The sequence below is a fragment of the Phocoena phocoena genome, chromosome 4, assembly GCF_963924675.1.
Source record: "Phocoena phocoena chromosome 4, mPhoPho1.1, whole genome shotgun sequence".
NCBI lineage: Eukaryota > Metazoa > Chordata > Mammalia > Artiodactyla > Phocoenidae > Phocoena > Phocoena phocoena.
In genome coordinates this window covers 65,812,671-65,834,151 of record NC_089222.1, presented here as the reverse complement: position 1 = coordinate 65,834,151, position 21,481 = coordinate 65,812,671, and the positions used below count along the sequence as shown (strand labels likewise).

General features: G+C 41.0%; 1 protein-coding gene across 1 annotated transcript; it reads left to right on the top strand.

The window, feature by feature from the left end:
• The first annotated feature begins 17,515 nt into the window (after positions 1-17,515).
• LOC136121988 (olfactory receptor 8K5-like) lies at positions 17,516-20,589 on the top strand. The gene is made up of 3 exons (XM_065875829.1): positions 17,516-18,110; positions 18,751-18,808; positions 20,535-20,589. The coding sequence occupies exons 1-3, from the start codon at positions 17,516-17,518 to the stop codon at positions 20,587-20,589; spliced, it is 708 nt and encodes a 235-aa protein (XP_065731901.1).
• The last annotated feature ends 892 nt before the right edge of the window (positions 20,590-21,481 follow it).

Below are 21,481 nucleotides of genomic sequence, written 5' to 3'. Positions count from 1 at the left end.
TCAGAAGATGGAAAGGCTGGGAGATTATAGGTGATGAATGCTGCTTGAGGCGTCAGCACTATTGTACTCTTCTCTCCCTGTTCTTCACTTACAGTCCCATGATTTATAATGCTCTGTCATGTCCAATTTTGGTAGCGGCCTGATGGTTGTCATAAGGCTGTAAACACGCTGAGGTTTTACTTTCTTGTGTGTTTTCTCCCACTTTGTATTTGTTATAATCCATGTCACCCAATAATGGATTAATTTTTTTGATCCATTTTTCTGTTTTTGTTAAGCTCCTGAGGTTTGGGAAATGAATATTCAGAGTGTCAATATGTGGAACTGAGCTGAAAAGTTATTCTGCCATAGATATTTAGAGAGAAGAAAATGAGATACTATTCCAGAGAATTTGATAAGCATAAAGAGGATCAGATTAGGGGCGAGAGGATCTGGATTTGAATCCAGGCTGTGCCACTAGCTGATTGCCATGATCTGGACACGTTACTTCAACTCCCTGCCTCAGCTTCCCCTTCTGCATAATAAAGCATTGGACTAGACGATCTCCAAGTTCAGTTGCAATTCTGGCATTCTGTGGATGGATCAGGACTCTGGACCTACATTAGGGGATGTGAAAGAGTCCTCCTGTGTCCCATGTTAGTACTGTTGCCAGCATCAAGTTGTCCCAATGTCCCTAGTGTGCAGTAGAGTAGTGAACTTGAGTGCCATCCTCCAGAAGGTTGTATCTTCTGGTAGGCTTTTCCCTTAGAGAAAACTGGGGAGTATGTAAGCTAAGGAGGAGATCTGGAATGTACCTGCTGGAAGAGGAGAAAGCCAGCATGTATGTACAAGTCAGTGTCTGAGAAGAGGGAAGAAATGGTGAAGTAAATGGAACTACTTACCTTGAGGAAGGGAAGATGCACTAGGCGGGTGGCTACCTGGAATGACCAAAGCGTTTTCATGTGCAAGAGGAAGCAACCTTCAAGTCATTGAGCACATCATGGTCCGTATTCATTTGTAGCCTTCTGAAATATTTCCATTCTTCTCTGCATGATTTCCTTAAGTATAAGTGCTAGAGAGATTTGAAGTGTAACAAGTACTGTTGAGTCTAGATTTAAGGATAAAATCCAATTGAGAACCGAAAACAAAACAAGACATTACTTAGAATCTGCACATACCCCAAGAGGCATGATATAGTTTTCTTCTGCCAAGACAAGTCAGCTTCAATGAAGAAATTCCATCTTAAATCCCTGACCCCATTCATTTTCAATGACCTTCACATCCATTTATTTGTCATCCGATCCCATGGCCATGTACTTGACCTTGTCATGTTCCAGATTATCCATCTGCTTTCTTCTCTTCAACTCTACTATAGCTATTTCAAACTGTGTCCACTCTCCACAAAATACTAACCCTGCCATTTCACTGGCTCACCCTCAGGAGATGACCTTACCTCATCCACGGGGAAATTTGAAAACTTCGGATGAAAATATCCTCAATTTTCTGCCACCAAAATTATAAACTCTCTTTTGTCTGCATCCATCCTTTTGTCCTTTTCTAGTGCTTTGATAGCAGAGATGTCCTTCAACCAAAGTTAAGCAATGACTTCAGTCCTTCCCCCAAACCTTGACATTTTAATTTCTCTATTCTATATCTCTAATCTTTTTGTCTGCCAACCCCTTCCACTCAGCATTTAAAGTGTTGACGTCTTTTTTCTCAAAAAGCCCCCAATCTGATCCCCACATTCCCTTCCAGCTACCACTGATCTCTCTCTGACCTGCCATGGCTGAGTCACTTACACTTACTGCACCCACTTCCTTACCTCCCACTTACTCTCCAACCCACTACATCTGACTTCTATCCCCGACACACCACTGAAACTGGTCTCACCATGGTCTCCCTCAAACTCCTGTTGCTAAATCCATTGGGTAATTCTCAGTCTTCATATTATTTGATCTCTGCAGAATTTTCTACTCTTGGCCTCTTTGAAACAGTCCTCCTTTGACTTCTATGTTGCCATACAGTCCTGTTTTGTGTTGTTTTGTTTTTCTCCTCAACTTTCTGGCTACTCTCTTAGTCTCCTTTGCAAATTCCTTTTTCTATGCCTGTTAGTATCCCTCAGAGTTCTTCCTTCTCATCTCAAGCCTCACTCTCCTTAGGTTATCCCAGGAATTCCCATGTACAATTGCCTTATATACCCTGATATCCATCTACAGTTCCAGTCTCTCCCTAGTTGCATAACTTTATCTTCAGTTATCCCCTGAACATCTCCACTTTGATTTCCACAGGACATTCCATGCATCTAGAATATAATCTCTTATTTCATTTCACAAACCAACTCCCTTACCTTTGTTTCCTACTTTAGTCAATGGCATTACCACCATCCAGCTTCTAGCACAAACTGGAAGTCTAGACGCCAACCTGCCCCTCTTTCTCCATTTTTTCCTGAACTCTGAATCAAACAAATCATCACATTCCACCAATTGTTTCTCCTAAGTTAATATCTTTCAAATCCCTCCATTTCTTCTCCTGCCACCCTAGTTGGGTCATCATTATCTCTATCCCCCTGCCTCTTCAGTCCTTTTTCTAGGCTACACCAAAAGTGATCGATCTAAAATTCAGATCTCACCATGCCAAACCCCCATCATGGTTCCTTACTACTCTTAAGAGGAAGACCAAACTCCTTGACTTGTCCCCATAACCCTTCATGACCTGAACTCTGCTTGCCTCTTTAGGCCAGGATTTCTCAACGTCAACACTACTGACATTTTGGGTTAAATAATTCTTTGTTGTAGGAAGCTTTCCTGTGCATTCTAGGATATTTAGCAGCATCCCTGGCCTCTATCCCCTAGATACCAGTCATACCACCTCCCCAGTTGTGATAACCAGAAATGTCCGCAGACATTGCCAAATGTACCCTAGAGGGCAAAATCAACCCTGGTGGAGAACCACTGCCTGAGACTGATCTGTCACTACACCCTACACCCTATATGTTTGAACTTCTAGCCATAGTAGCTTTTCCTTATTCCTCTACTGAACCATTTTTAATTTATTTTATATTTGTGACAGTTTTTTAAACATGTAATTCACATAGCATACAATTTATCCGAAGTATACCAATTCAAAGGTTTTTAGTATATTCACAGAGCTGTAAAACCCTCATCACAATCAATTTTAGAGCCTTTTCATCACCCAAAAAGAAGCCTCATACCCATAGACAGTTACTCCCCATTTTCCTTCAACCCCCTGAGCCCTAGGCAGTCACTAGTCTATTTTATGTCTCTATTAAGTTGCTTTTCCTGGACATTTCATATAAATGGAGTCATGCAATTTTATGACTTAGCGTATTGTTTTCAAGGTCCATCCATGTTGTAGCATGTATCAGTACTTCATTCCCTTCTTTTGTTGAATAGTTTTCTATAGAATGATATTTTTGAGGTTTGTTTTGTTCATATTTTATGGGTACTCTGCTTTTTTTTCTCTTTCATTCAGACACTATCCTTCCTTACCTTCGTTATATGATTCTGTCCTTGCACACTTCAACTCCTTCTTTCTAGAAACAGAGTCATGTTATGAAGTAGCTTCAACAGGCCACTCTGGAAGCCATCTTGCTCTGATTTTATATTAATAATTGGGTTTCTTCTCAGTGAAGACTCTAAATCCATTTCTCTATCTCTATTTTCTCTATGCCCCCTTTCCTTGCCCCTCTCCTCACCCTTACAACTGGACTTGGTAAGGTCAGAATTTTGGGATCATTACCATGGTGCCCTGCGAATAGTTTTATCAAAACACTACATTATTTCGTCTATCCTCTCACTAGTCTCACTAATTCAAATCTTTTGAAGACAAAGACATTGTCTTATTACTAATACTTCAGCACCTGGTATGTTTTCTAGCACATGTTAAGCATTTTAATAAATTTTTTGTGGAATCAATGAAAGGAAGGAGGAATCATTGCTTTGATAACTTGCCTGGCATTATGGTTTCCCTGGATATGGACCTGGCTTTGTCCCGGTCAGGCTTCCCAGAGGTGGAGTCTTGCCTCTGTATGGGGTCTGGAAGCATTGACAAGGACCTGCTGTCAGTCTTTCTGACAACCTGCCCAGATGGCTGACTGTTGCTTTGCCCCTGCCTTCACCTTCAACATATACAACCATCTCTCCTGGATTCCTCATTGACCTTCTTCGCATTTACTTGCTGCCCTAGCTGTCAACTCCCACTCTCACTGTTCTCTTGTGATCTCACACTGTAGCCTCTCTTGAATGGGTAAGGGGTTCAGTCCAGGGGGACTGAGTGGACAGTCTTGTTCAGGCAGCTGGACCCACTATTGTGGAGGTTAGAGGAAAAGCATGGCTCTCTTGAACAGAAGACACCAAAAAGTAACTTCTTTCTTACTCGTTGTTGACCGAAGCAGTGTGGAAATATGTGTTTTATGGTTTATGTAAGATTTATTTTGCTTCTTATGTAACAAACGGAGCACTGTTCTTAGTGCTTTTCAAATATTAATTTGTTCAGTCTTCATAATGGCATGAGGTCACTCCCATTCTTATCTGTTTCTCAGATGGAAGCTTAAATGTTCACTATCACACAGCTGCTAAGTGGCAGAGCCAGGAATCAAACCCAGGTGCTCTACCTCTAGAATTGCTCTGCTGCCTCTCTCACTTCTGGGCCTTTCTACATACTAACCCTCTAACTAGAAGGCTCCTTCGTCTCCTCTTCACCTGGCCAACTCCTACCCATCACTTAAGTTTTAGCTCAGATGACTTTTTTCTCTGATAAGTAAGCTTTGACTGCTTCCTCAAGCCTGGATTTGGCACCCACCCTGTGTGGTCTCATAGCAGCTGGTATTTTTCCTTTTATCTCACAAATCTATTGACTTTGCTATCATCTCTTTTATGACTTAAGCTCTTTGAGAACAGGAGCATTTTCTAGCTGGTATACCATTGTATCCCCACATTTAGGAATGAAATGCCTGGCAAGTAGTAGGTGCTCAAAAGTATTTCTTATATATATAAATGAATCCAAATGTCCAAAATATAGCATTATTTTATGAGATTCTGCTAGTCCAGTCTCCTTTCTCCCCTCTGATGGATTTTGGATTGACAGAGTATCAAAGTGAAATAAAACCAAAATAACAGCTAAGGGGCTTTCCCAAACTGTCACTCTCAAAATTGGATTTTAATAAACTGAATAATTAATATAATAGACTTACATAGCCAAATAAATTTATCCCTGCATTGTTTAGACCAATTCTGGAACTTGTCTCCAACCCTGAGAACATGCTAAAAGGAACCCTAAAAATCTGAATATATTATGGGTGACGCCTCACCACCCGTTTCCCCTGGGTAGCAGCCGTGTGGTGGGGTAAGGAAGAGTGAATTGCCCATCCCAACCATGGGGGCAGGAGTGCCAAGATTGGTCTAAGCTAATTAGTGAAATTGCATTCCCCTTCAGAAGTCACATGAAGTTCAGGTGCCCTCTTCTGAGCTAGTCAGCTTCGTTACCTGCTGTGCCATGTGGTCTGGAACTGCTGCAGCTACCTTGTCTCCTTAGGGAAGTTCAGCCTAGGAGTGGAGCTGACACTTCAGAGTCAGAGAAGGGAGATCAAAAAGGAACTTGGTCCTTGACAACATCACTGGGCCATAGCAAAAAAAAACCCCAAAAGCCAAAAAACCCTTGTGGAGTTCACCTTATCTCAGTTAACTGAGCACATCGTTCTCCTTTATTGCTTGGAACTATTTGAATTAGGTTTCCTGGTCCTTTTAACATAAAGGTATACTGGTAACTGGTGCATGTCCAAGGACCTATGAGCCAGGTGCCATGGGACCCTGAAGGTGAGCAGATGAGGCTACTGCTAACTCCCAGATCACGCAGAATACAAGAAAGGAAAGGAGCCCTGCAAAGAATGCAAAGATCCCAACCATCACTGCCCCTGGACTTGTGCCTCCCCTTCCCAGGCTTCAGGAATGCAGAACCAGAAAGGAAAAGTACTGCAAATCTAACCTTTTCTGGTCTCTCCTTGTCTAGACCTAAATGTCTAAAAGGTCAGCATGTAATTGTTCATAGATTCAGGCTCAACATCTGATATTGAGAAAGCATGGACTTCTGGAATCAGAGCATCATCTTTCTATTAAATAAAATTGCTAGGGAAAGAAAGAGAGGATACTGTATTTAATTTATATTCCGAGAATGTTTAACTAAATAGATATTTCTTCTAATGACATCATGCAGTTTTATAAGGGAAGGCCTGTCTTCCCTATGTTAGCCTCACAAAGAATAACACCAACAAAATACAAACAGCAGGGATACCAAGGAAAACCAAAGCAGGGGAAAGTTTCAAAAATGTCTCCACAGGGCTTGCCTGGTGGCGCAGTGGTTGAGAGTCTGCCTGCCGATGCAGGGGACACGGGTTCGTGCCCCGGTCTGGGAAGATCCCACATGCCGCGGAGCGGCTGGGCCCGTGAGCCATGGCCACTGGGCCTGCGCGTCCAGAGCCTGTGCTCCGTAACGGGAGAGGCCACAACAGTGAGAGGCCCGCGTACTGCAAAAGAAACAAAAAAAAAAACTCTCCACAAATCCAAAGAAAGGGAGAAGAAGGTGAACAACTGAAAATAAAGACATAGGGAAAAACTTTAGAAGATGCCATTTAGTTATTAAATAAAACCTGGAGGAGAAAAGTGCAAATTGAGTAGAAACAATAAAAGGAAAAGAAGAAGAAGCATTTCTTGAGTCAAAGAAAGGCGATGTTTCAGTTTGAAAGGTTTCATAAAGAGCAATCAAATTAATTGAGTCCTGTAGAATACTTAATTAATTGAGTGGGAGGAAATGGCTTACCTACAAAGAAACAAAACTTAGGTTGGCTTCAGATAATTCCTCATTAATATTAAATGCCAAAAGGAAAAGAAGCAACATTTGCAGAGTTTAAAGGGATAATGTTCAAGACTGAGAAATCTTGCAAGTTATTTTCACTTGCAAGGGCAGGAAAAGATATTCTTAACAAGTAAGAATCCAGATAATATATACATTGCCTCTTTCCAGAAATCTTATTAAAATTGTGCTCTGAAAGATAAGTAAAATAGAAATCCTAGGAAGAGAATATCTTTAAATCTTCAATATTTGATGTAAATTTTGCTGTTACCATGTGTCAGATACTTTTTACCATATTTAAGATGGTTCATATTCTTACTATTTTGTATAGAGGGTTTTTTTTTGTTTTTTTTTTTGCATTACGCGGGCCTCTCACTGTTGTGGCCTCTCGGACCGGGGCACGATCCCATATCCCCTGCATTGGCAGGCGGACTCCCAACCACTGTGCCACCAGGGAAGCCCTTGTATAGAGTTTTAATCACTAATATGTAACTTTTATAAGGCAGGGAGTTGTACCCGTTTTGCTCACTCCTATATCCAATGACTAGAAGAGTGTTTAGTTCATAGTTCTAGTCATTTAGTTCATAGTTGGTGTTCAGGAAATACTTGTTGGAGGAATGAATCAATTACCCAGAAATAGATGCTGAATCAAGTCCAGTGACTTTCCTTCATATGTTTTTTTTAAATAATTAATCTTATGATTTACATTCATGGACTTCTTAATACTGAACCATCCTGCACTCCTGGAATAAACTCTTCTTATTGACAATATACTATTCCTTGAATATATAGCTGCATTTGATTTGCTAAGATTTTATAAGTAATCTTAAATTAGATGTTGTTTTTATATTTTTTGTCTGTTGTGTGTGTGTGTCTTTTTTTTTCTTTCTTCTTTCTTGGCTTACCCTGAATCCATTCTCCCATTCTCCCTTCTCTTAGAAAGAGGTTCAGTTTTCCTTTGGAGAGTTACTGCTTTCTCACTCCCAGACCAAGAGGATCAGGTCAAGCTAATTCTATCCCTGCTCTAGGAGTGGACACATAATCCACTCTTGTTCAAGCTGGAGTACCAATCTCCTGGCCACAATGAACAGTTCAGTGATGGGCACTGGAGCCAAGCCAGATCAGTGAGACCCCTTATCAGGAGTTGTGCTGGAATTGTGAGGAGAGAGGTTCTCTTATTCTGCTGCAGTTCCAAGCTGATAGAATGTTAGCTTATACAACTGGTAAGCACCTTGCCACAGCCAGGTGGAAGTGTGATTGGGAATGAAACCAGCACAAAGGGAAGCTTTATGCACTTGTTCTAGTGTGCCAAAAGACATACTCCCATATTTTTTGGTAACATGGACATAAACATAAGCTCCCCTTTTCCCTTAAGTCAGTTGACACGATGTAACATTCATAAACTAGAATTGTCTGTATTTTAATTTTTTGTGCTCTCTTTAGCAAGTGTTGGTGTCAGGTCTTTGTTGGTCTCATAAAAAGATTTGAGAAATTTTTCATTTCAGTTACACTCTAAATATGTTGGAAAGCTAATTACTCACACCTCCTTCTACTCATATTCAGAATGCACTGAAAAATAGACACTGGACCTAGGAGGGAATGAAAACACAGTATACCCTTTATTACTGGCAAAGCTGGACTGAAGAACATAGGGAGCTCTGCAGCTCTAGTGGTGAACTGAACTTCCCAGTCACTGAAAGGTACTGGAGAGCTAAGGTCTTTTCCCCCGATACCCCTGTGCCCACATAGGCAAGGTGGGAGAGCCAGAGAGCCCTGTTGCAAGTCAATTTTGGTTATTTCAACTTTCCTAAAGAATTATATATTTCACTTAGCTTCTTAATGTAGTTATACCGTTCTCATTCGTAATGCTTTATATTTTTATTTTCTCCCTTTATTCAAAGCCCAGATTCCTAGGGACTTGCTTATTTTATCTTCTTGAAGAATCACTTCCTTTTTTCATTAATTCTGTTTTATTAATTCTGTTTTATTTTTAGCATTCTAGGTTATTAATTTTTGCTTTTATTAATTATAATATATAATTTTATATATTTGGCTTATTTTATTAATCCTTCTATTGTCTTGAGTTGAAAGCTTGGTTGTTATCTTTGGCCTTTTTTGATTAATAGTAAAAGAATTTAAATCTATAATAGTTCTTATTAGCACCAACCCATAGTTTTGCTATGCACTGTTCTTATTTTTGTTGATATTTAGATGATCTCAGAGTATGATTTTGACTTAATTTACAATTTCTTTAAAGAAAGTGTGGATTTTATTTGTTTGGTTTTTGTTTTGTTTTGATCTACCATTCATGTGGCTCTAGTTTGATTGTGTGATAGTCCCAAAATGTGGTAAGACTTTTACATTTTGAAAAGTGTTATTCAGGATTTTCTTTATAACTAAACACATCACAATTTTCTTCTACTTCTATGGGCATGTGAGAATATATATTCTCTATAAAGTATCAAGTACTAGATTATCTAGTAAGTTTATCCTACTAATTATAAACTTAAACTCATTTATATCCTTTTTATATTTTTTTGTCTATTTGGTCAATCAAATTCTGAGACAACGATGTTAAAAAAAAACTCTTCAATTCTGTTTTTATCAAATTTTGTTTTTGTCTCTAAGAGTTGTGCTTTGTATATCTTGCAAAGTACTGTTTAGTGTAGAGTACATGAAAGTTTATGACAAATATATAATCTTGGTGGGGTTTTATTTTTTTTGTTTTTTGGCCGCACTGTGCAGCTTGTGGGACCTTAGTTCCCCAACCAGATATTGAACTCAAGCCACAGCAACGAAAGCACCAAGTCCTCACCATTGGACTGCCAGAGAGTTCTAGTCTTGGTGTTTTTAATCAAATGGGAAATATTCTCTTTTTCCATTTTTACTCTTGGACTCAAATTTTACTTTATCTGATATTAACATTGCCACTCTTAGGTGTTTCTCTTTTCTTTTTGTATTTTAAGGATATACATTAAATTTTTACTATGAAATATACAGAAAAAGATGCATAGAACACAAATGTATAGCCTAAAGAATTGCTCATCTAACCACTACCCAGTTCAAGTAACTGAATGTAGATCATTGACAGAACTCTAAAAGCCAACAGTTATTCTCAACCTTCCCCTTGAATGTTACCATTATCCTGATTTGTGTAGGAATTTCCTCCTTTCTCTTCATATTTTAACCACCAAGCTGTATATTCAGTACTTTAGCATTTAGATTTGCCTGTTTCTGAAACATACATAAATAAAATTATTCTGTATAAATCTTTCATGTCTTACTTCCTTTGCTCAGTATTACATTTTAAAGATTTATTCATCTTGTTATGTGTAGCTATAGCTTTTGGTTGTTGGTGGCGATGCTGTATAGTATCCCATCATATAAATACACAACAATTTATTTTTCTTTTCCACCATTGTCTGACATTTGGGTTATTTCCATCTTGGGCTATTTTATAATGCTGCTATGAACATTCTTGAACAAGTTTCTTGTGCACACATTTCCATTGGCTATGTAACAATAAGTAGAATTGTTGGAGCATGGTGAGTATCTTTAAATTTAGTAGAGATTGCCTAACTTACATAAAGGGATTGTGCCTGTTTATAACTCCCACACGTATGAGTTCCTATTGCTTTACATTCTCCCTGATGTGAGATATTGTTAGTCTTTTAAATTATAATCATGGTGAATGTGTAGTGATATCTTCCAGTGATTTTAATTTTGTATCTCTGGGATTACTATTGAAAGTGGGTGCTTTTTCATATATTAATTTCCTACAATTTTTTGTCTTTTGTGAAATGCCTGTTCCAGACTCTTGCTAACTCTTGGATTTTCTTATTGATTTGTTTCTTAATTATATTTTTGGATATGAACTCCTTGAAAAAATATTCTCCCACTCTATGGCTTGTATTTTCACTCTCTCAGTGGTGTCTTTTGATGAATGCAATTTCTTCATTCTAGTATTCTCAAATTTTTCATTCTTTTATTATATGATCATTGCTTTCATGTCCATTTAATTAATTAATTAATTTATTTATTTATTTAACTTTGGCCGTGCCACGCAGCTTGTGGAATCTTAGTTCCCCAACCAGGGATTGAACCTGTGCCCCATGCCGTGGAGGTGCAGAGTCCTAACTTCTGGACTGCCAGGGAATTCCCCTTTCATGCCCTCTATAAGAAAAATTTACTTTCCCTGAAGTATAAAGAAATTTGCCTATTTTATCTTGTAAAATATTTTTTGTTTGTCTTTCGCATTTAGATCTCAACTCCCCTTGGAATTAATTTTTGCATATGTTGTAAGATAGGGGTCAAGCTAGCACCATTTACTAAAAAGACTGTCTTTCTCTACTGCTCTGCATTGTCACCTATATAACATATCAGACATCCATATATACTGGAGTCTGCCTCTATGCTCTCTATTCTAGTCCCTTGGTTTATATTCCTGTGCTAAGGTTACACTGTTTTAATAACTGTAACCTCATAATAAGGCTTCGTATTTTTACAGCATGTCTTCCTACCTTGGTTCCCTTTTCAAAAGTATCTTGGCTATGCTTGACTCTTCATATTTCATATACATTTTATAATCAGTTTATCAAGATAAGCTTTAAGATTATCATAATCATAAACATGATCATAATGCTTTAAGATTTTGATTGGGATTGTATTGCATATTTAGATCAATTTGGAAGAAAGGTCATATTTACAGTAGGTCTTCAGTCCATGAGTATACTGTATCTCTCCATTTAGTTTGGTCTTCCTTAAACGTCTCAACAATTTTATGCTTACCTGCAGAGAGGTTTCGAGCATCTTTTATTAGATTTTATCCTAGATATTTCGTATTGTTACACCCTTATAAATGACATACTTTTAGAATTCTGTGTTTTAACTGCTTGCCGCAGGTATGTATGAATACATTTGACTTTTGTACATTGTATATGCTTATAGTCCCTCAAGAAGAGACTCTTAGAATGCTTTCCCTCACTCTATCCTCTTCCTGCCTGTTAAGATAATTGGAAGTTTTACTCTGAGTTGTTAAAACATTTATTTCAGTATTCTATTCTAAGAAACCTGATTTATACTTAAAAATGAGATTTATTGAATTCATTGAAAGTCAGTATTTTTCTTACATATTTTATCTTCCCCAATCTGATTTTTTTTTCTAATTACATTTTAATGAAGAAGGCATATTTCTTCAACTCCTTTGTAAGAAGTCCGTAGCTGCATGCTTTTTGAGTCCTTGCAGTTCTTGGTTGGAAAGCCAAAGAATCACAGTCCTTTCCCAGTGATATTCTTTAAATATTTCTCAATATCTTCTAGCTTCCAGTGTTGTGATAAGAACTCTAGTGTCAAAATAATTATCTTGCCCTTGTAAATAAGCTGTTCTGTCTTTCTAAAAGCTTGTAATATATGCTTTCTATTACTGGAAATTAACATTTTCCCAAGAAAATGTTTATATTATTTTTATTAATCTTGTGTATAACTCTGTGACTTTTAATCCAAAAATGGTCTTTTTTTAGCTCCAGAAAATTTTTTTATTTTTATTTTTTAGTATCGTTTCCCCATTTTTTCCTTTGTCTCTTCCCGAGCTGCTTGTCTTTGTCAGCTATGTATCCTGAGTCTCTCCTCCATTTCTCTCTTATTTTTACTAATAATTTTCATTCATTTGTCCTTTTTGCTCTATATTCTGGAGTATATTTTTAGGTCTGTTTTTGAGATCAGTAATTCAGTTTTCTGTCCCTCCATATATTTTCACTCCTTCTAGATTGTTTTAATTTCAGCAATTGTGTTTTAAATTATTTCTCCTAATTTTTGAGAGTTTTCTTATTATCAGCTTTCTCTTTGGTAATATCTTCTTGAATCTCATTGAAAATTTGTATCAGAGAATTCTCTTTCTTGCTCTCTTGCCTCTATTCTACTTAAACAGCCTCCACTTTATTTTGATTTCTCAATGTTTTAGCTCTCCTTTTAGGCTTTTCATTCTTTCAAATTTCCAGTCTGTCTTTTTTTTTTTTTTCTTTTTTTTTGCGGTACACGGGCCTCTCACTGTTGTGGCCTCTCCCACTGTGGAGCACAGGCTCCGGACGTGCAGGCTCAGTGGCTGTGGCTCACGGGCCCAGCCGCTCCGCAACATGTGGGATCTTCCGGACCGGGGCACGAACCTGTGTCCCCCGCATCGGCAGGCAGACTCTCAACCACTGCGCCACCAGGGAAGCCCTCCAGTCTTTCTTTCTCTTCTTATTCCCCTTCTTCTTCTTCTTATCATTCTTTCTCCTTCTTCTTCCTCCTCTTCCTCCTTCTCTTTTTCTCCTTCTTAGCCTTCTCCTTCTCATCCTCCTCTTCTTCCTCTTCTCCTTCTCCTTCTTCTTCTGTATGTGTGTATTTTTATTTCTTATGAAGACAGGCCTAGACGTACCAGCACCATCAGCCAGTGTAGGTTCGTTCAGCACTATTGAGGTCAGGCTGTTGGTAACTTGAAGGTGTTGGACCCTTTCCAGGTAGATCAACAGCAAAGGGTAGACAGGCTAGGATTCCTGAATTTAGGAAAAGGAAAGGCAACTGGGTCCATGAAGTTGTCCAGGTTCATGAGAAGAAAAAGGGGGCACTGAAAAAGATCGATGCCCCTCAGCAGGACTGGCCCACCTAGGACAGCTGGTGCCAGGATGGTCAGCACCTCCTGGCACTGTCAACAGCACACTAACTGGAAGGCTGGCTTTCCCTGCGCTTTGCCCCTTTCCCTCTGAGAGGCAAGCCATTACCCACTGCAGGCAAGTTCCAGGTGGTTGCCTGAATCATCTCCATGGAAACTGATACCCTACTCAGGCCAGTGGGACCTCTTCCAGGCTTCCTTGCTTCCCTGGACTTTGGTCATAGGGGTTAAGCCATCTCAAAAGAGTACTGAGCTGGGAATGAGTTCAAAACATGCAGTTAGAGTATTTTATTTTCCCTCTACATCTGCAGAAAATATATTTCATTATTTTAAAATTGAAGGTAAAAATAACTTCTATTTGTTAAAAAGGGAACTCATGGCATAGTGGAATCACCTCATGTGTTGACTCCAATACCCTGCACAAGATCCATGGCTTAGAGCCATCCAGCCCTAGGTTCCTCCTCAGTGAAATAGGGGTGATGGAACCAATGGGTCCAGGCCTCTTCCAAACAACCTTGTAAAAACCAAACATTATGAATGTGAAGATACTTTCTTAGAAGTAAATCACCATGAAAATGCAAGCTGATGTTACATCAATAAGAATTCAAGTTATAATTAAAAAAGAAATGGGCTGTCTCATGTAGCAGTAAAACTCCCTATCACTGGAAGCATGCATGAGAAAGTTGCTCAGCGCTTAGAGACATTTGGAGAGATGGATGCATCAGACATTAGAATCGTTAATCTCTGTGACCCTTTTCAATTTTCTAAAAATCTATGATTCATCCAGCACTTGGAAGTATCATAGGCCTGGGAACCAAAATTTCTCTGAAGTTAAACTCAACTCCATAAATGTGAAATCAAGTAGGACCAAATATATATTCCAAATTGGGGTAAAGTATGGCCTCGATATGTGGCTAATGCACACAGACCTCTCTCTCACTAATAACAGAAAAAAATTACAGTGGGAATTCTTCAGTAAAATGACTAGCTGCAGTCCATTGTCATCATCCTGGCAGGCTGAGGGAGAGATGGATCCCAGGCTTAATTAGCAAAACTTGACAAATTCTCTCTCGAGCCCTAGGCTCCAAGCCCACCTGCTCCTGCTGCCTCATAGGCATAGAATTCCAGTCTCCAGTCTGTGCCTAGATGTGGTATAAATGGATGAGTTCATAGGGTACAAGTTATCAAGAAAAAACATCCACCCATACTCAAATGAAACCTGAGTGAGAATCACATCTCTGTCAGTTATCATATCCAGTATATGCCGAAAACTAATGAGCCTGTTGTTAAACTTCTACTGGAAACTGACAGTAGAGTCGCATCCTCATGAAACCAAGTATCACAATGCAAAATGAAAGGGAAAATAAATTCTGGCTGTTGAGACTTTTCTTGATTTTCTTGATTCATTAATTCAACCAACACTTACCAAGAATCCTTTATGTGCTGAGGTACTTTGCTCAGCATCATGGAGGGGATCCAGAAAAGAACTAGTGACACGTTCTGTCCCCAAGATATTTATAGTAATAGGTGCCAACAAACTATGACAAAGTAGAACATTACTGTGAGAAGTAGAGAGGGATCAAGGTATGAGAAGGTTATTTGTCCCATCAAGGACATGGGAAGTTTATTTCTTACCAAGGGGTTCAGGGAACTCTTCCTGGCCAATCAGTATTTGAGCTCAATCCTGAGCAATGGGAAGAATACAGATGTGCCAGGATGAAGGTGAGCCAAGGCCCAGAGGCATGTAAATATGAGGGATGTTCATGGACAAGGAGATAATAATGGCACATATCAAATGCTTACTGTATGCCAGGTGCTATGCAAACTCTTTAAAACTAATTATTTCATTAGACTGAGAAAACTGAGGCATAGAGAAGTTGAATAGCTTCTTTGAAGTCACAGAGCTTAGAAGTGTTGGAATTGATACAATGTCTGGTGGTGGTTACAGGAGGGTACGTAAAAGCCACTGATGATAAATCAAGAGGATATTGGATGCCAAACTTAGGAGACCAGTGTGTCCAGCTCTTGATATATTCTTCCCAGATGTTGTTATTGAAAAGATTCAATGCATCTGTTACTAACTAAATTTTCCACTCATCATAATGGTTTGGGAAATCTTGAAAACCTAGACTTCTTTGACAGAGTGAAAATGATCAACTGTTATTACCTGCTTCACCACAAGGTTCTTAGCTCTGAATTCAGCAGAACTCTGAGATGATCTAAGGAAAGGCTTACTGTAAGTTGGAACCACTTTACTCTGGCAGAAGAGGAGTAAGGAGCTTTGGTGAGAGTCTCTTCATGAGATAGGCAACTGAGTGGTATAGAATGGAGTCCCCCCACTCAGTTCACACAGAAAAAGAAAGTCCTACTATGTGGAGAATAGATAGACTAGACTAGAACAATAGTCCACAAACCTGGGGTCAGCAAACCAGATTCAGCTTGCCACCTGTTTTTGTAAATGATGTGTTATTGAGACAAAGCTGCTCACTCATTCATGTATTGCTACTTTCATGCAATAATGGCAGCGCCGAATAGCTGCTACAGAGACTGTGTGGTGTGCGGACACTAAAATATTTGGCCCTTTACAGGAGAAGTTTGCCAACCTCTAAAACAGAAAAATCGGAATCCTAGCACATTCACGTTGGAAGGAAGAATGGAGGTCATTTAATCCATACTCTTCTCCCCTCCCCACTCCCCAGCCCCTGCAACATACTCCACACACACAGATAAAGAGGCTGAGCCCCACAGAGATTTACCTAAAATCACCGAATTGGAAGGGACCATGATTGGGTCACTAACCATTAGATTCATGTTTCTTCTACCACACCAGTTCTGAAAGACTAAAGTAACTTCTAAACAATTACTCAATAACTAGGTGCCCAGCACCATGCTCTCACAGGGTTCTAAGATGAGAAGAGTAGAAGATCTGGGGCCTCCCCAACCTGGGGTCCACACCAGACATGGTGATAGACCTTGCACAGTGGAGTTGTACCTCAGTACCCTCTAAAGGCGGCACATGAGGGAAAAATCAAACAGTACCTAAATTCCCTTTAAACTCCCGCTGGAAGACCTCACAACAGAAGCAGACTTCATGTCCCTCATAGGGTTCAGCACCACCAGTCGGTCCTTTGAGGCTGGAACTGATTTCTGCTTTTTGGTGATGCCTCAGCTGCAGTAGCTGGCTTGTGTTCAGCAGCCCTATCTTCAAGATGCCTCCCAGCTCTGAGCGGCCCACAGGGAATGAGACACAGTGAGGATACGGTGGCAGGCGCTCACCTCCCATCGCACCTCCGCTTGGCCTGGGGCCTCTGCTTATTGAGCAGAAGACCAGGAGTCATCCCCATGTTATTCAAATTACGTTCCTGCTCTTCTTCCCCCTCTAGCTTTTATAGATGAATGAGTGTAAGATGGGTCTCCACCGGATATTTGAAGCATTTGACGCAGTGTGTGGAGTGTGTGTGTATGTGCACGGACGGGATTCAGACACAAATGTGCAGAGAGGTGAGATTTTCCCAAACAGGAAAGTCTCTGTGGAAGCAGCAAAACTTGATGTGGCTTTTGTATCAGAGATGTACAGAATCTTGGAATTAGAATGTTATTTGAGGGCCAAAGACTCCCAGACCATGCGCAGTGCAGGAATTGCACCTGTGGCATCTTGACAGACAGCCTCTGCCCGAATCCTCCAGGTGATACACTCACTATTTCCTGGGGGAGCCCACTTTGTGCTCAGATAACTTCAGTGGTTATGACACCGCAGAATGCATTTTGGGACTCAGTAGAGCATAGGTCTGTCTCAGTGTAGAAAGAAAGCAGCAAGAGGCAGAGTGACAGGTAAGGAAAGAATTTATTAGTATAGGACGCTTGTGAGAAACATAAGCGTTAGGCAAGGGAGTGTCACCCCGCGAGCTTACTGGGCTACAGTTGTTTGGTTTTTTCTGTCTATACATATTATACTTTGTTTAGATGAAACCACAAGGAAGCTAATAACAACCTGTTTCTTTCCAGAAAAGCTAACTGGACTAAATGGGCCAACAAAATCTATCATCACTGACTAAGTTCATTCTGATGGGAGTCACAAGGCGTCCTGAGCTGCAGGCCCCACTTTTCGGGGTCTTCCTCGTTAGCTACACAGTCACAGTGGTGGGAAGTCTGGGAATGATCACCTTGATCCAAGTGGATTCCCACCTACACACACCTATGTACTTTTTTATCAAACACCTGGCTTTCCTTGATCTTGGTAATTCTACTGTCATTTGTCCTGAGATGCTGGTATATTTTGTTGTGGATCAAAATACCATTTCCTATTACGCATGCACCACACAGCTGGCTTTCTTCCTTATGTTCATTGTCTTGTCAGCCATGGCCTATGACTGCTATTTGGCCATCTGTAGTAACCCTCTGCTCTACAATGTTATCATGTCCCAGAGACTTTGTCATGTGCTGGTAGGCATTCCATACCTCTGCAGTACCTTTCAAGCACTAATGTTCACTATCAAGATTTTTACATTGACTTTTTACAGCTCTAATGTCATCAGTCATTTCTACTGTGATGATGTTCCCTCGTTACTTATGCTGTGCTCAAATGCACAAGAAATAGAATCGTTGGTCATACTATACAGTTTTATAATCAAAGGAAAAGTGAGGAGGGGGAAAGACCACCTTCCTCATTTTTGAAAAGACATCAAACTTCCATCATCAGCTCCTCCTCCACATTGGATGGGGGGAGTTTTCTTGTTCCTACTTGGTCATACTGGGACTGACTGTCATGGCGCTATGGAAATGGGCCAAAAGGTGGTAGCATACTAAAATATGGTAAATCATCTCAGGTTTCAGTATAATGTCACCTTTTCCCTATATTTTTGTTTTTAGTACGTGCAGAGAAGCATGTCCTAGGAATCGATAACTTACAGACATCACTGGGCAGGATGTGGACCTCATTCCACCATTGTTTTATTGTTTGAGGAGCATGTCTCATGCTTTTGTTGCATGGTTTTCTTGCTACAAAAGCGTACTTTCTTGAGTGATGATTAACTTACAGGGGTCTCCCATACCTTTTTTCTCTATTTACAGTCCCCTAGTGAGATTAACTATTTAATCACGTACTTTGTCCCTTTACTCTGTCCCTATCAGTTAAATATCTATTCTGAGTATTAAAATGAACTTAATAGTTTCTAGTCCCATCTTCCAAAGTCACAGAGAATGAGTCCCTTCTCACTTTCCTAATGATTGCTCTTAGGGTGCTTGCCCAAGTCAATCAGATCCCTTTCCTGCCCTGTCTTCTGTCCTCCTGCTCATGGAGCAGCATGGATGGATGGAGTGCGTGTGTGTGTGCATGTGTGTGTGCACGCACACACCCATGTACGTACTATTGGGACGTGTAAGGGAGGGAGGAGAGGAGAAAATTACAGCAGTTCTGAATTTAAAACCATGTAAAAACCACGTGAAAGAGGGAGTTGAAAATTAGGCAGACCACACTGCCCAGGACATTATGTGCCAAACTAAAAAGATTGGGCTTTTAGGTAGGAGAGTCATACAGCCTGATCGGCAATTTAGAAAGATTATTCTTCCCATATTGCAGAGGAGACATTTGCAGGACCAGGATAGGAAGGCCCATTAAGAAAATACTGTAGGAGTCCAAATGAAGGATGATGAGGTCTGATCAAATCAGAGCCACAAAGATGGAAATGCAACGACACGTTCAAGAAGTGTTCAGGAGAGAACTAAAGACTTGGTGATGGATGTAGACTTTGAGGTGGGAGGGAGCAGAGATGATGCCAAGGGGTGGTGGGACAGGCAGCAGATGGAACATCTCCAAAATGCTGCCACTACCAGAAATGTTCATTCCAGGGCTTCAGAACCCTCCCAAAGGAATCTCTGCAGAGAGAGAAACGATACATTAACTGCAGGAGTTGGCAAGGAGTGAGGAATAGGAAACACTAATTACAGGCCAAGATAATTAGCCAGCAGGTCTGGGATCAGCTGCATGTAACCTCAACTCATCTGCTCCTGCAAATGGCCAAGGGAGGATGCGAGGGGAAGAGTGTGGGCAGGACATTTTGCAAATGCTAAGGGAGCAGCTGAGCGCAGACCTTGGTGACATGAGTTTGATATGCTTGGCACTTCGGCTCTGGTTTCTGGGACCCTTGGGGTGCCAAATGTACTGTAGCCAGCTGGCCAGTTGTCCAAATGTCACTTATGCCTCTAGGCCTCTAATTACCAGGCTCCCCTTTAGCCTTATAGCTACACTCCATTAGGGGCTTGCTGGCCACATGCACAGGAAATGGATTAGAGGCCATTAGACCATCCAGGTTGAAAAAGGTCAGGTCTTGCCTCCTGGGAGAAAAGCCTAAACTCCAGCTTCGTAATGTGGTGCTTGAAGCTAGAGAAAGATCTCAGGACTAGGAAAGAGTCCCAGCCCAGCTATATGGGCTTGAGCAAGCAAATGGTTTCACTTCGCACAGTCTTGGTTTGCTTATGGGGCATAAATAAGCAATGTTCCCTAACTGAGAACATCGGATGATATCAGAGGCAGGGGCGTATGCATCTCCAGAGCTGTTGCTACTGTTGCTGATGTTAACTGCTAACCTGAATGTATAGGCAGTGGACTGGGAGTGAAGAAACCAAGGTTTTAGTCCTATTTCTGCTAGTGTGCTCTAGGACCTTGGGCAAGTCACTTCTCTCTAGGGCTCAGGTTCTTCATCTGAAAACTGAAGGGATTGGTCTAGCTCAGTGATTTTTAACCAGAAATGTACACTAGAATTGCCTGTAGAGCTTCTTAAAAGTGCAGGTACCCACATCCCACGCTGTTATGTTGAAGCAGATTCTCAGTGGATATTAGATGCTCACTGAGAACCACTGGAATGGATGGTCAGGTGCCACCTGCCTCCCACCTCTGCCTACCTGCTCCCCCCACACCTGGAACGACTTGATCCTTGCCCTTGGGATAAGCCTCCCCACAGCCTCCAGCACTGATCCTGTCCTCAAGCTCTGGATCTCGGCATCAAGCCCCCGGTGCTGAACTGTCTCTGACCTCCTGATTTAGTCTCAACCCTGAGCCCGAGCCAGCTGCCGAGATGTGGTCTCACCTCGTTCCCTGAGGGAGCTGCTCTGCTGGGCTTGTCCAGCACTGATTGGCAGAGCATTGTTTTGCTTTTCTCAGCATCTGGGGTGCCATCCCCCAACTCCAGACTAACGGGAGGAGACCTGCTATTGGCTGAAAGATTGCCTTGCTCTGGACCACCTTCTAGGAGCATCAGAATATCCCCTGCTGTTGGACCCCTCCTGTGGTCATGCCACACCAGTCTCCATCTGCCTCACAGAGAAGCCCACTCCCATCCAAGATCCGTGTTGGACCCTGTGATGTGGCTTCCTTCCCAGGACTGCATGTGGCCTGTTGCCTGACCAGGCAGGTGGCATTTTCTGCCTTTAGTGTGCCTTAGGCCTATGGCTTCATTCCTTTCCTATTTCAACCTGATTTCTGCTCTGTCCAGCTGCAGCTGTGGTCATTTTAATGAGCTCTGTCCCACCATGCGATTTCAGTGATTTTTGATATCCCTCCCAGCTGAAAAGTCAGAACCAGGGAGGTTGCTTCGGACCTGGTCTCTCTGGGACTGGGTTTCTCATCTGTACAAGAGGAGTGCCAGCATCTGCCTTGTAGAAGCACTATATCTTACTCGAATGCTGCTCGCCATCTATGAACTAAACTAAGTCCTACTCATCCTCAGGCCTCAGACCTTAGACGTTGCTTCATAACGCAGGTCTCTCTTAACAACACTGCCCCACCACTGTTATGTGCTCTGATGCAACCTGTACTTTTCCTTTCAACTCCTTAAACTCATGTAATTGTTAATTACACACTTTGAAGTCTTTCTCCCCTACTAGGTCATAAGGTCTGTGAGGGCAGAAACTGCCTTACACACCAACATTAAGCCCCCAGTGCTTGGCACAGAGAAGACAGGGGACGTGTCTCATGACTGACAGATGGGACAT